Raw genomic sequence first — 14,346 nt, forward strand, 5'->3', positions numbered from 1 at the left:
AAACTTTATTTCATTATGTAGACATAATGGTTTTATACTAAGCTAATGACAATTTAATATTTTATTTTAATAGAAAAAATTCCATTAGAGTATTTTATTTTGATTAATTTGATGAGCAAGTAGTTGTAATTTGTAACAAGAAGTTTTTGATTTTCTTTTTCATTGTAACATATAATGTGAACATTTGGTTTAATCACTAGAACACAAATATGATCTTCTTTCAAATCAGTACTTTTAACAAAACGTTTATTCAACAGCAAACAATGTCAAGTCACCTTTACTTATATAGCGCTTTATACAATACGTGTTTCAAAAAAAACTTAACATGGATAAATAATGATTCGAGCCAAACAAAGTTCAATTATGTAAAAAGTAAAAAGTGTCATTGTTCAACTAATATATATATATATATATATATATATACATATATATATATATATATATATATATATATATATATATATATATATATTCATATATATATATATATATATATATTCATATATACTTTTATGACATTGACAAAATTTACTGTTTCAAAACTTTTGAAAAACGATAAAAATACATGCAATGCACATTACAATGCAAGACTTGATATGAAGTGATATAAAATTAATTGATTATAAATGTGTCATTCCAGTGTGTTAGCAAATGTTTTATGAAGATATACTGAAGCCATGGGCTTTTATGCTATAACAGATGTTCTTAATGAGAAATGTTCAAATCAGAAATGAAAAAGTATATTTTGATGATCTGTTGTGAGATTAGTAGCCTTTAAAGAGTTTGAGATTGTTCCACTTGCTTAGCAACGAGATTAAAAACTGTAGACAGGAAGAAACTGGCTGAACATCATGTCAGACGATCAACCACAGTTACGTTTTCACATGCTCTGTGGTGTTATCTAAAATAGATCAGCATGAAGTAAAATAGTGATGCAGCAGTTGCAGTAAACCACTGCCTTGCACCATAAAATGAGCAAACTTTCAACAAAACATTCTGGAAATGTAGAACTTTCTGATGAAAGGGTATGTATAGGCCATGGCTAGAAAGATGTTTGAGAATGCATCGCTTGTTTTAACAGAGAAAAAAATATTTGTGTGGTGCCCCCCTGGACGTGATGACCCTGGACACTTGCACAATTGGCCATATGGTTAATCTGCCTATGAAGGCGCTGTATCAGCCGTATCCTTTGGACTGCCCCCGAAGACCGGATGTCAATCGCTACATCGGAGGGTGAGCAAGACTTCTTTGGAGATGAAGATTCGGCTTTGTTGCCTCCTTGAGGAACCGTAGCATTGCCCAAGTCAGATCTAGAGATGATGGCTATGCTTTCCCGGGCCGCTGAGAGGATCGGGCTCGAGTGGAACCCACCACCGTGTCCCGAGCCCTCGAGGCTGGACGATTGGTTTCTCGGGTGGCTTGTGCTGGTTCTCAGCGTCCCACCCCGGTACCTTTCTTTCCGGAGGTGCATGAGGAGCTCACTAGGTCGTGGACACAACCTTTTACTGCCATCTTGTTGGTTCCTCCCCCCTCGCCACCCTTGATGGCAGGGTGGGTAAGGGTTGCTATGCAACTCTGCACTAATTCCTCCTGGCGGGGGAATCCCTGTCTCCCTTCCCGGATCTGTAAGCACTCGTCGGATTTAACCTGCAAGGCTTACCAGGCCTATGGGGAAGCCACCTCTGCCATACACGCTATGGTGTTGTTGCAGGTCCATAAGGCCAAGGCACTGAAGGACCAGCACAAGGGTGGTCATGACACAGAAGTTGTGCAAGAACTTCGCACCCGGACATCGCGCTTCATGCGACAAAGGTAATGGTGTGGTCTGTGTCTGGCTGACATGAGGGAAACCGACGAGGTCAGGTTTCTTAATTCCTCCTTGTTCCAGATGGCCTCTTCAGTGACGCAGTTGAGAGCTTTGCCCAGCAGTCCTCAGCCTCCCCAGAAGCAGACTGAGGCGATCTCACACTTCCCCCTGTCAGCCGGCCGTACCTCAGTCTGCTCGGTGCCAAGCAGCAGCAGCCTCCACCTAAGCAGCGCAGAGGAGCCGGTGACAGACTGGGCCACAACCAGCCGTGAAGCGCAAGGGTAAGAGACTCTAGGACAGGTGACCCGGAGATGGAGGTGTTTGCTCTTCGGGAGATGGTGACCGCACCGCTCGTTCCCCCAGAGGAACGGCCCCACAGTCAGCAGCACCCAAATGTTTAATACAAATTCCTCTATCTCCGGGTCCCAGGAGGGCTCGGAGGGCAGTGGAAGGGGCAGCAGAAGGCAGTTCGAGGACGCCACCAAGCCTTCCCACGTACCCTCTGCCCAACCATGGAACCAGGTAAGTGTTGCACAGCACACTCAGACCCCGCCTCAAAGAGAGAATGTACTAAAACTCGGACTGAAGGATTGTAAAGATAAACTCGTTGATGTGGAGTCGGGCTTGTCCGGCATGCACGACAGAATGGATGAAGCGAAGCGTGTGTGTAAAGCTCTCCAGAAAGAAAACAAAGAACTGAGAGACAAAACTGAAAAGTTGGAGAGTCACAGCCGAAGATTTAACCTCCGAGAATTTGGCCTCGACAAGGATATGGAAAAAGGAAAACCCACCGAATTCATGGAATCCCTCTTCAATGAGGTATTTAAAGATAAACTGCCTTATAAATCTGAAGTGGAAATTGCGCACAGAGTGCGGCCTGTTACAAAACATGGTTCGAGACCGATGATCGTCAGGATGCAGAGGTATGCGGCGAAAGAGGCTATTTTACAAATAGCAAAGCAAGAAAAAGTCCTACAATTCAAAGGGATGAATGTCAAAATCTTTCCGGATTTAACAGCAGAAGTGTCCAAGAGAAGAGCGCAGTTTAAAGATTTGAGAATGAAACAACATCAGGCAGGAATAAAACATGGTTTGATTTATCCGGCGACACTGATTATAACATTTAATGGAGACACAAAATACTTCCAAGATCAGAAATCGGGAGACATCTACTACAATCGGCCGACGCTGTCTGGAAATTAAGTAGTCTAATGATTGGACTTTGCACCAGAAACAAGTGCATCAGATGCAGGTATGATGAATTGAACTGAATTGAGAACTGCCTGACATACATCTCGAGGAGTTGGGAATTGATATATGGACATAAATTTGAGGGTATAATTACTGATTCCATAGCATTACATATTATATTGATTTATTTATTGTTGAATGTCTAAATTCAGGAATTCTATGAAAACAATTTATTTAAATATAAAGACAGTGGAAACTAAAATACAGCTGTGTCCTTTCATTAAGGACTGTTAATGTTTAGCCTAATTTGTTAGCATTAAGTGTCAGATAAAATATTCTACAACTTATAGTAAGAAATTACACATTTGTATGTATTAATTAGGCTGAGAATTATGTTATGGAAATGGAAGTCAAGAGGAGTTCAGCTCACTTATTGCAACCGTGACAACTAGAGTGGCAATACAAAATGGTCTGTCTGAATTTATGTGTATGAATGTATATATGTGGTTTAATTTAGTCGTTTTTTTGTAAACTGTTTTGCTCCGATATAGAATCTAACAGTATGAATCCAAAGAAATATGATCTTTAATATGTTACATAAATTACCAAAGAAAGGTCTTAAAATTGGCCATATTAATATATGCAGTCTTAAGCCCTATTCGCACGGGATTAGTATTACCTAGGGACCTCCGGTAATTTGTAATAATCGCAGAGGTCATCTGTAATTTTTATCCCGTGCGAATCTGCCATGTCTGTAAAAATGTCTGTAAAAATTCTCCCGAAAATTACCTACCGTATTTCGGCCAACACAGGGGTCCTCTGATAATACCAGTCCCGTGCGAATCCCCATGTCTGTGATTTGGGCTGTTTTTCTGTGAGCCTATCGTTTCCTAAAGAACGTAATAACCATTATGGGCCGTTTAACAGTCCATTTTACGTCTGTATTAAAACTATATTAACAATAAAATCTCTCGATATGCTCTACTCTAAGTTTTTCTCCAATAAAAACTATGAAGTGCTGCAAAAGAGAAAACAAACTACAGTAAAGACGTGATCCGGAAGCTCAACTCGGACCGTTGTCATGGAAACGTCAAATTAAGTATTTTGCCGCAACATGGAAGATCTTTTGGAAAGTTTGGACGCTTTTTTTGGTAGTGTAATTTAGTAGTCTGTATCGTGGAGCATTTCTTTGTCTCACACGGCCTCTAAAGACGTCCATCCTGTAAGTATCTCAAGAAATCAAAGTGTGAAAGAGTAAAAATGATATAAAATGAAATAAACCAAATAAAATGAATAGAAAAACAAGCCTATCGCGACGTTTCGGTATTTATAATACCTTCTTCAGGCAGGCTTGTTGTAAATATGGACAAAGAATAAAAGAAAAAGAAGATATATTATATATTTATACAATAATATCATATTCTATAATATATATCATATATTTCTCTAATAAATTGGTTTTAAATAAGTTCTTTTTTTGAATTGCAATACTGCAGCGCGATCTTCGTTTCAGCACGTTCAGCTAGTGAAGTGTGAATGGGTGGGCGCACGCTGTAAAGTCCGTAAACTCGAGGGAATTACGAACATTTATTTGCCGGTGTGAATGAGCCACCAAAAACACAGACGTCAGGGGGTAATTTCTTAATTACAGAGGTCCAGGGGTAATACTAATCCCGTGCGAATAGGGCTTAAGAAATAAATTGAGTGATTTAACAGATATGCAGCCAAATAATTTGCACATATTGGCAGTGTCTGAAACTCATGTAGACTCTACATTCGATGATGCAACTTTAATGATTGATGGATACAGCATTTTTAGGAATGATAGGAATACATATGGAGGAGGAATTGCTATCTATATTCAACATCATATACCTGTCCAAGTGATGCCAGATTTAATGTATTCTGGTATTGAAGTAATTTGGTTAAAAGTTAGTCTGAAACATCTTAAGCCAATACTCATAGGGTGCTGTTACAGACCTCCAAATGCTAATAGTGAATATTTGGACAAAATATGTGATATGATAGATCATGCTAGCAGTATGAATCTGGAAACTTACTTAATGGGTGACTTCAACATAGATTGGAATTCTTCTGACTGTCCTAGGAAAATCTAATTAATGAGCACAGCAACAGCATGTGGATTATCACAGGTAATTAATAAACCCACTAGAATATGTATAAAAAGAGATGGCACTCGATCAGCTTCCTGTATCGACCACATGTTTATAAATAGACTACAAGTTTGCTCAAATTGCTTATCAGTGCCAGTTGGTTTTAGTGACCACAATCTTATTGCAATTGTAAGGAAAACAAAAGTTCCTAAATCGGGTCCAAAAGTAATAATGAAAAGGTCATTTAGAAGATTCAATCATTTACAATATGAAGATGATGTCAGAAACACAAATTGGTCAGAGGTAATTCCAACGCTATCTCACGACCAATTCGTACGAATTCGTACGACCTCACTCGTACGAATTTGTACGATTTGTCTAAACCCACGTGATGGGTAGGTTTAGGGGCGGGGTCAGGGGTAGGTCATTCGTATGAATTCATACGAATTGGCCAATTCGTAAAATATGTACGATTTTGCAAAAATCGTACTAATTCGTACGAGTCAGGTCGTATGAATTCGTACGAATAAGCCACTTCGTAGAATTTTTACGTTTTCCCGTGAGATCGGGCTGGTAATTCTACAAAAGGATCCAGAGAAGGCATTTCAGCTTTTTGATCAAACACCAATAAAAAAGTTTACTGTTCGAAATGTCAACACCCCGTGGTTGGATCAAGAATTAAAAGATCTTATGAAAGAGAGAGATCTAGCTAAACAAGCAGCAATCATATCTAAATTCAAATCGGACTGGCAAATATATTGTAAACTTCGAAATTTTGTAACTAAGGTAAATAAGAAGAAAAAGAAATTGTACTATACTAAGAAGATTATAGAAATAAAACATGATAGTAAACAATTATGGAATACACTGAATAATATATTAAGAGGAAATAATAAATCAACTCCAGCTTATTTAGAACACGAAGGTGAATTTTTTACTAAACCAAGTGATACAGCGAATCATCTTAATGATTATTTCATAAATAAAATAAATAAACAAGACAGATTTATCAAATACACTGATAAATAAGATGATGGAAGGTAAAACATGTAGCTTTAAATTTAAGAGTGTCATTGGTTCTAAAGTGGAATTACTTCTGATGAATTGTAAAAACAAACCACCTGGTGTTGACAACCTTGAACATAAGTTGCTTAAGCCAATAGTTGCAATCACATATAATTAATTTGTGTTTTATGGATAATATAGGTTTGCAAGCATGGAAAACACGTAAAGTTGTGCTAATACCTAAAAATAAGAAAATGCCTTTCTCTGGGTCAAATAGTAAACCAATAAGTTTATTACCAATTCTCAGTAAAATAATGGAAAGAATTGTTTATGAACAGATTCAGTCTTACTTTATGAATAATGATTTAATTACAACTTTTCAGCATGCATATAGAGGAAAACTCTCAACAGCCACTGCCCTGACTCAGATGGTTGATGACTGGTTCAAGGATATGGAGGAGAGGGAAATAATAGGTGTTGTAATGCTTGATTTCACTGCAGCATTTGATATAATTGACCACGACTTAGTTATAAAAACCGGAATATTATGGTTTTTCACGAACCGCATTATGGATGAAAAGTTATTTGTCAGACAGAAGACAATTAGTTTACTTTAATGGAAGCTTTCCAAAGGTAAGGGTTGTGGAACATGGCGTGCCTCAAGGAAGTTGTCTTGGGCCGCTCCTCTACACAATCTTTACCAATGACCTTCCATCTGTTTTTGATAAGGCAAGCATTTCAATGTTTACGGATGATTCCACTGTATATTTAGCAGGAACTGATATTGGTGATTTAAATACAAAACTACAAAGAGAGCTACAGTTAGTGGTGGACTGGATAAGGAGTAACAAACTGATTCTCAATGTATCTAAAACTACCTGTTTAGTGGTTGGAACTCCTTTTTCTTTACTTTCCAAACCGAAACGAACTCAGCATAGAGCAAAATTCTGTTGAGCAAAGAGAAGGCTAAACTTTTGGGAGTGATGATTGATAATAGATTGTGTTGGGACAAACATGTTCAGAAACTGTTAACTAAAATGGGCAACACTTTGTTATTAAAAGGTGTGCAAAACATTTTACACCACAGACCGTTGAATAAGCACTTCATGCTTTTGTGGCAGCACAGACGGAGGGACTTGGAGGTGATCAGCTAGCGACTACGCCACCCTGGAATCTTGCCAGGGACAATACAATGGAATTTCTGATTAAAGGCAACACAGGTTCGTTCACAGTAAAGTGGCAGGAGACGTGGATACAAAAATATATACATTTTATTAAAGAAATACTTTTGTATAAAAAAAAAAACACCAACAATCCACCCCTGCTTTACGCACTCAGCTCCTGTAACGACAGAATGAAGTTACTCAGAATTGTCACAGTTGAAACACACTCAGAATTGTCACTTCATGGAGACAACAAATGGAATCGAGGTGTTCGCACTTTTCAATTTAAACCTTACAAATTCTAAATCAAAATACAAAAATAACTAATACAAAAGAAAAAGATATAAACCACAAACACACACGTAATATACAAACACGAAAGACAACGATGTCAGTCCAATTGTTAACAGCAAAGCACCAGCGCCTTCGGACAGTAGTTCCACCTTAGAAACATTGCTAAACTACGTAATATGCTATCAGTTTCTGATGCAGAAAAGTTAGTTCATGCATTCATGACCTCGAGACTGGATTACTGTAATGCTTTATTAGCTGGTTGTCCTGCATCCTCAATAAACAAGCTACAGTTAGTCCAAAATGCCGCCGCTAGAGTTCTTACGAGATCAAGAAAATATGATCATATAACACCGATTTTATCATCACTGCATTGGTTACCTATAAAGCTCCGTATTAAATACAAGGTATTGCTACAGAATTATAAAGCCCTAAACGGCTTAGCTCCAGTCTATTTAACGGATCTTCTATCGCCCTATAATCCATCACGCTCTTTAAGATCACTAAATTCAAGGCTTTTGGTCATACCTAGGATATCCAGAACCACCAAAGGAGGGACAGCATTTTCACATTTGGCTCCAAAACTCTGGAATAGTCTTCCTGATACTGTTCGTTGCTCAGACGCGCTCTCCCAGTTTAAAACTAGATTAAAGTCGCATCTCTTCAGCCAGGCATTCATATAATCCTACAGTTCAAACTACAATCCGGCCTCTAGCTCATAAATGCCAGAGGAGAACTGGCCCCCGACTGAGCCTGGGTTCTCCCAAGGTTTTTTTTTTCTCCATTAGGTCACCTGATGGAGTTTTAGGACACTATTAGGTCACTTGATGGAGTTTTTCGGTTCCTTGCCACTGTTGCCTTTGGCTTGCTCAGTTGGGGATATTTAATTTAATTTTATCAATCAATTCCTCTTGAAACAAACTTGGTTGTATTATTTTAATTTAATACTGTGAAGCTGCTTTGATGCAATCTGTATTGTGAAAAGCGCTAAATAAACTTGACTAGTTCCACGCAGTCCAACTGCAAGAAAGCTAATCGGCCATGCAGACGCCACCAATCCGTACTTGATGCATCTATAAAATTACGAGTTAATCAGACGAATTCATCATTTAACTACGAACAATTCGCCACGCGACCCAGGCAATAATGACTTAAGTCACCTACCTTATGGGTGCGATCTCTGAGAACCAAACCAGTCAGGCAGATAAACGCATACATGCAGACTGAGGGCTCGTCCAGTCGATCGGGAGGACAGCGTGTGCCAGCGGAAACTAAGCACTTCCGTATTGAAGTGTAAACACTCATACTGGCCGTACTTCTCACTCAAACCTTTGACTGTACACAAGAATGTCACTACAATACAAGTGGATACAGGGTGTAAAACCAATCACGACTTCACCTACCAGAGGAGGGACAACCTCAATCAACTGCCAGCCACAGGAAACTCGCACACCACTCTGAAAATAGGCTAAAGTTAGCTACATTAAACCATAGACCAGTGGTTCTCAATCCTGGTCCTGGGGACCCACAGCTCTGCACAGTTTGTATGTCTCCCTCATTTAACACACCTGATTCAGATCATCTCATTAGGAAAGAGCTCTGAACTGGGTGTGTCAGATAAAGGAGACATATAAAATGTGCAGAGCTGTGGGTCCCCAGGACCAGGATTGAGAACCACTGCCATAGACAACCCAGCTAACATCACACAACATACCTGGATGGCAACCGAATGACGACCCAGGAAGGGACGGTGACTCATGACACCATAGCCAGCCCGTTTATATATGCTGCTACAGCCCACTGATAGGACGAAACTCAATGAGTGGACTAACCAACCACATGCAGGCAGGAAGAATTTCATTGGACCTGCCACACTTTAATTTCTGCTCTGTGGTTTGGTCCAATACTTCATCAACTAATATAAAAAAACTACAAGTGATTTAGAATAAAGCTGCACGTGTGGCTCTCTCATGTGGGTTTAGATCAAATGTTGACAAAATGCATGAAAGCCTCTCATGGTTTAAAGTTAAAAATAGATTGGTGTATTCACTAATGGTATTTTTATATAATGTTACAACAAACAAAACACCTTTTACTTTATATACAAAACTATCCTTTAGTACTGATACACATCATTATCCAACGGGGCATGCAGTAGGAGGTAGTTTTATTTTACCTATAGTGAAAACCACATCAATTCAACATTCAGTCAGGTACAGAGCGATGTGTGAATGGAACTCTCTCCCAAATACTATCAAACAACAAAACACTCTGTATGGTTTCAAAACATCACTTAAGAAATATTACCTTCAAAGAAATTTAAATAGTTAATATTAATTTAATTTAAGGAGATACTGTTATAGGGTTCTTAGTTATCTTATTTTTTTATATAGATCTATTCGGAGTAGCGACATTTTATTTTTATTTATGTTTTATTTATTTATTATTTTTGTGATCAATGTCGTTAACTGTACAATATGTATTTTCAAATGTTGTGTAATGTCTTGTGTGTATGGTGTGTAATGTGATGTCATAAATTGTATTGTCACATGGTAGATTGTAGGATCCCAGGAAGAATAGCTTTTAGCTTATGCTGAAGCTAATGGGAATCCAAATAAAACAAACAAACAAAGGTACGCCTATGGTCCTTTTGGTCCCGCTTGCATGGTCTCTGAGAGCCTGGTTAGAGCTCCCCAGCCCATCACGCTGGGTACCATTCAAGATGCTAACACAGAAACGCATTTTCGGAAGCATACGTCCTCGAGAATGGTTTGCAGCGATTGACCTGAAGGATGCGTACTTTAATGTCTCGATTCTTCCTCGACACAGGCCTTTTCTGCGCTTTGCGTTCAAGGGTCGAGCTTATCAGTACAACGTCCTATCCTTCGGGTAGTCCCTGTCTCCCCACGGCTTCACGAAAGTTGTTAGGTGCAGTCTGTGTCTGGCTCCTCCCTTGTTTCCATGGAGGAACACGCCGTTCGCATTCTCAACTATCTCAAACTGGCTGATCCTTGCACAGTCTCGGGACCAGTTGTGGGAACACAGGGATCTGGTGCTCAGGCACCTCAGTCAGTTGGGGCTTCAGGTCAACTGGGAAAAGAGCAAACTCTCCCGCATGCAGAGAATCTCTTTTCTCGGTATGCAGTTGGGTTCGGTCGAACAGTCAGCAGACCTCACAGAACATGCTCCATTCCCAAGGAGAGAACAGAGATGTCACGTCACGTCGCCACATCTGCTGGGGAAGCCAGGTCACTGGCTCGGCTCCTCAGCGAAAACCTGAAGATGCAATGAACTTGCTGCTCGTTATATGAGCGTGCCGCGATGCAGCGCATCTGATGCAATTATCGTTTTAGTTACACTCATAGTAGATTGCCCTCTCTAGCGAGATTCCTATTCGTTGGTCACTGGCGTGACATCTCCATTTCCTCCTTCAGGCAACAGGGTTTATATACGATACCGAGAAGTTCCCCTTCAGTCAGTCACTCTCAACATCATAAAAGAGTAAGCAAAAAAGTACCCGGATGACCTTCTTCTTCCATTGAGATTCTGAAGTGTGCATACGATGGACACTTTACTGTCCCATGAGGCCACGGGAGATTCCCGTAACAATGGTGAACTCTATTAAAAGTTTCCTCACATATTGCTAGATGTGTTGAAAACCCTCTGTGAAACTTCTGGTGATTTTTACATCTTTTTAAGTTTTATTAAAGAATACATTAGTGTCCTGTATTCTCTAGTCACAGTAAAAATAATAATAATTGAATTACAATAGGGTCAGTTTAAGTGCTGCAATTGGCTGGCAAACCAGCTGCCAGTGTACTGTGTTTTCCTTCTACACTCACCTAAAGGATTATTAGGAACACCTGTTCAATTTCTCATTAATGCAATTATCTAATCAACCAATCACATGGCAGTTGCTTCAATGCATTTAGGGGTGTGGTCCTGGTCAAGACAATCTCCTGAACTCCAAACTGAATGTCAGAATGGGAAAGAAAGGTGATTTAAGCAATTTTGAGCGTGGCATGGTTGTTGGTGCCAGACGGGCCGGTCTGAGTATTTCATAATCTGCTCAGTTACTGGGATTTTCACGCACAACCATTTCTAGGGTTTACAAAGAATGGTGTGAAAAGGGAAAAACATCCAGTATGCGGCAGTCCTGTGGGCGAAAATGCCTTGTTGATGCTAGAGGTCAGCGGAGAATGGGCCGTCTGATTCAAGCTGATAGAAGAGCAACTTTGACTGAAATAACCACTCGTTACAACCGAGGTATGCAGCAAAGCATTTGTGAAGCCACAACACGCACAACCTTGAGGCGGATGGGCTACAACAGCAGAAGACCCCACCGGGTACCACTCATCTCCACTACAAATAGGAAAAAGAGGCTACAATTTGCACGAGCTCACCAAAATTGAACAGTTGAAGACTGGACAAATGTTGCCTGGTCTGATGAGTCTCGATTTCTGTTGAGACATTCAGGTGGTAGAGTCAGAATTTGGCGTAAACAGAATGAGAACATGGACCCATCATGCCTTGTTACCACTGTGCAGGCTGGTGGTGGTGGTGTAATGGTGTGGGGGATGTTTTCTTGGCACACTTTAGGCCCCTTAGTGCCAATTGGGCATCGTTTAAATGCCACGGCCTACCTGAGCATTGTTTCTGACCATGTCCATCCCTTTATGACCACCATGTACCCATCCTCTGATGGCTACTTCCAGCAGGATAATGCACCATGTCACAAAGCTCGAATCATTTCAAATTGGTTTCTTGAACATGACAATGAGTTCACTGTACTAAAATGGCCCCCACAGTCACCAGATCTCAACCCAATAGAGCATCTTTGGGATGTGGTGGAACGGGAGCTTCGTGCCCTGGATGTGCATCCCACAAATCTCCATCAACTGCAAGATGCTATCCAATCAATATGGGCCAACATTTCTAAAGAATGCTTTCAGCACCTTGTTGATCAATGCCACGTAGAATTAAGGCAGTTCTGAAGGCGAAAGGGGGTCAAACACAGTATTAGTATGGTGTTCCTAATAATCCTTTAGGTGAGTGTATAGTCCATTATTGGTTACTGTGATTTTTTACAGGACATTGCTGCTCACACACACACAATCTGTAGCATTAATTGATAGTCAAATGTATTCAAATGAACTCAAATGAACTCAAATGTATTCAAATGAACAACAACAGATGAAAATTAGAAAGTGTAATGTTCATAACACAAAAGGTTATTGCTTTATAAGAAAAGTAAATAAAGAATAAACTTATGAAAACGGAGGTAAAAAGTTAAAGAAAGAAAATGAAAACAAGAAAATATTATGAAATGTTTAAAAAAAACCCAGTACATTTATGATAATCTTTTGTGCGATTAATAGAAAAAAAGTTTTTAAAATGTGAAAACCAATTGTGAAAATAGTACAAAAACAATAAAAAAACATGTATACATAATGAACCATCTGGCTATACATTATCCTTTAGATAATGATTAGCCTAAAGCAATATTAAGATGATATAATAAATGTAAAATAATGGTAAGCAAATGTAAAAAAAAAAAGAAAAAAAAAAGGAATGATTACTTATGAATAAATGATTAATTATAAAGATGTAAAAGACAAACACAACATGAGCGATGCAAGCAATAGCCAGAATGTATTGCTTGCTAGGCAAGAAGCGTTGTCACGGTCACTACATTGCACTGGTTCTCCTTCACAGTCACACACAGTTGCTTGAATGGTGTTTTCCTGATCCATCCCACCCTGATCAATAACTCTCAGGACAACATTGTAGTCATCCTGCTCCAATGTAGACTTTAGTTTCAGAAAGACACCAGCTGCTAAAATGGGCACATTATAATAGTTAGACATGTATACCAAGCCAGACAGATATTTCAATGTGTAACATATGAAAAATAAGATGAATATCTCTTTAAAACATTAGTAATTGCTCACATGTGCCATTCATCGTGGTGGACCAATATTTACTGGTTTCTCCGTAGGTCTCAACTCTAAAGGGACCAGCGAAAGGAGGTCCATCTTTGTCCGTTATAGAGAGAAGCACTGGGACTGAACCACGATTGCATATTTTTATATTCCTTTCACGGATGACAGGAGCGTTGTCATTTACATCCTCCAATTCAATTACCAGGGTTCCTGTGCCAGTTGCTGGAGCTTCACCTGCACACAAGCACAGACATCAGAAAAAGGCCAGCAATAATTCTCCTCTTAAAAAAGGAAACACAAATTACCATCATTATCCAACGCCAAAATGGTAGCTCTGTATTTGCCATCTTTGACAAAGGGAGATTCTCTATCCATAAGGCTCCTGACTTTAATAACTCCAGTGTCTGGAGTAACACTCAGCCAGCCGGCAGGATCACTGCCAATTTTATACCTGGAAGGAACCAAACATACAGGTTAAAACTAGAAATGTTCAGCAAGAACAGCTAAAGTCTTGCCTGGTGGTTTAAAAACATTTGAAGTTCAAAGGATATACAGGCATGATATGATTTGAATTCTGCGTATGAGAGATTAGACATTGGAAGGGATATATGCATTAATAGGTAGACAGTTGCTAAGGTGGTTCTCAGTGGTTACTAGTGCTAGTGAGGCTGTTTAAAAATAAATAAATAAAAAATAAAGATCATTAAAAGTCTTTCAAGACTATGTGATTTTTATTGTTCTACAAGATCTGAATCTCTAGAGAAATCAGTCAGAATTGTCAAATGGAATAATGATATTTTGGTGGGTTGATTGTCTCAGAGGGGAAAATTATT

At 39.3% G+C, this 14,346-nt stretch overlaps 1 protein-coding gene and 1 long non-coding RNA gene across 2 annotated transcripts in view; both read right to left on the reverse strand.

Moving 5' to 3' along the window:
* Nucleotides 1-8,597: 8,597 nt before the first annotated feature.
* LOC309492217 lies at nucleotides 8,598-9,040 on the reverse strand. Its single transcript, XR_014203471.1, has 3 exons — nucleotides 8,975-9,040; nucleotides 8,736-8,906; nucleotides 8,598-8,644 (listed from the first exon to the last, which is right to left on the reverse strand). It is a non-coding gene; the product is annotated as an uncharacterized lncRNA (long non-coding RNA).
* Nucleotides 9,041-13,104: 4,064 nt separating this feature from the next.
* The window catches only part of LOC309492111 (cadherin-1-like), a 65,464-nt gene continuing 64,222 nt past the window's right edge, over nucleotides 13,105-14,346 (reverse strand). Inside the window, exons 11-13 of the mRNA XM_082160940.1 lie at nucleotides 13,819-13,964; nucleotides 13,523-13,747; nucleotides 13,105-13,407 (exon numbers count right to left, since the gene is read on the reverse strand). Coding sequence (XP_082017066.1) covers nucleotides 13,169-13,407; nucleotides 13,523-13,747; nucleotides 13,819-13,964 — 610 coding nt within the window. The 3' untranslated portion in view covers nucleotides 13,105-13,168. The remainder of the gene's footprint in view (nucleotides 13,408-13,522; nucleotides 13,748-13,818; nucleotides 13,965-14,346) is intronic.

Source organism: Leuciscus leuciscus (assembly GCF_965113295.1).
Source record: "Leuciscus leuciscus genome assembly, chromosome: 2".
Lineage (NCBI taxonomy): Eukaryota > Metazoa > Chordata > Actinopteri > Cypriniformes > Leuciscidae > Leuciscus > Leuciscus leuciscus.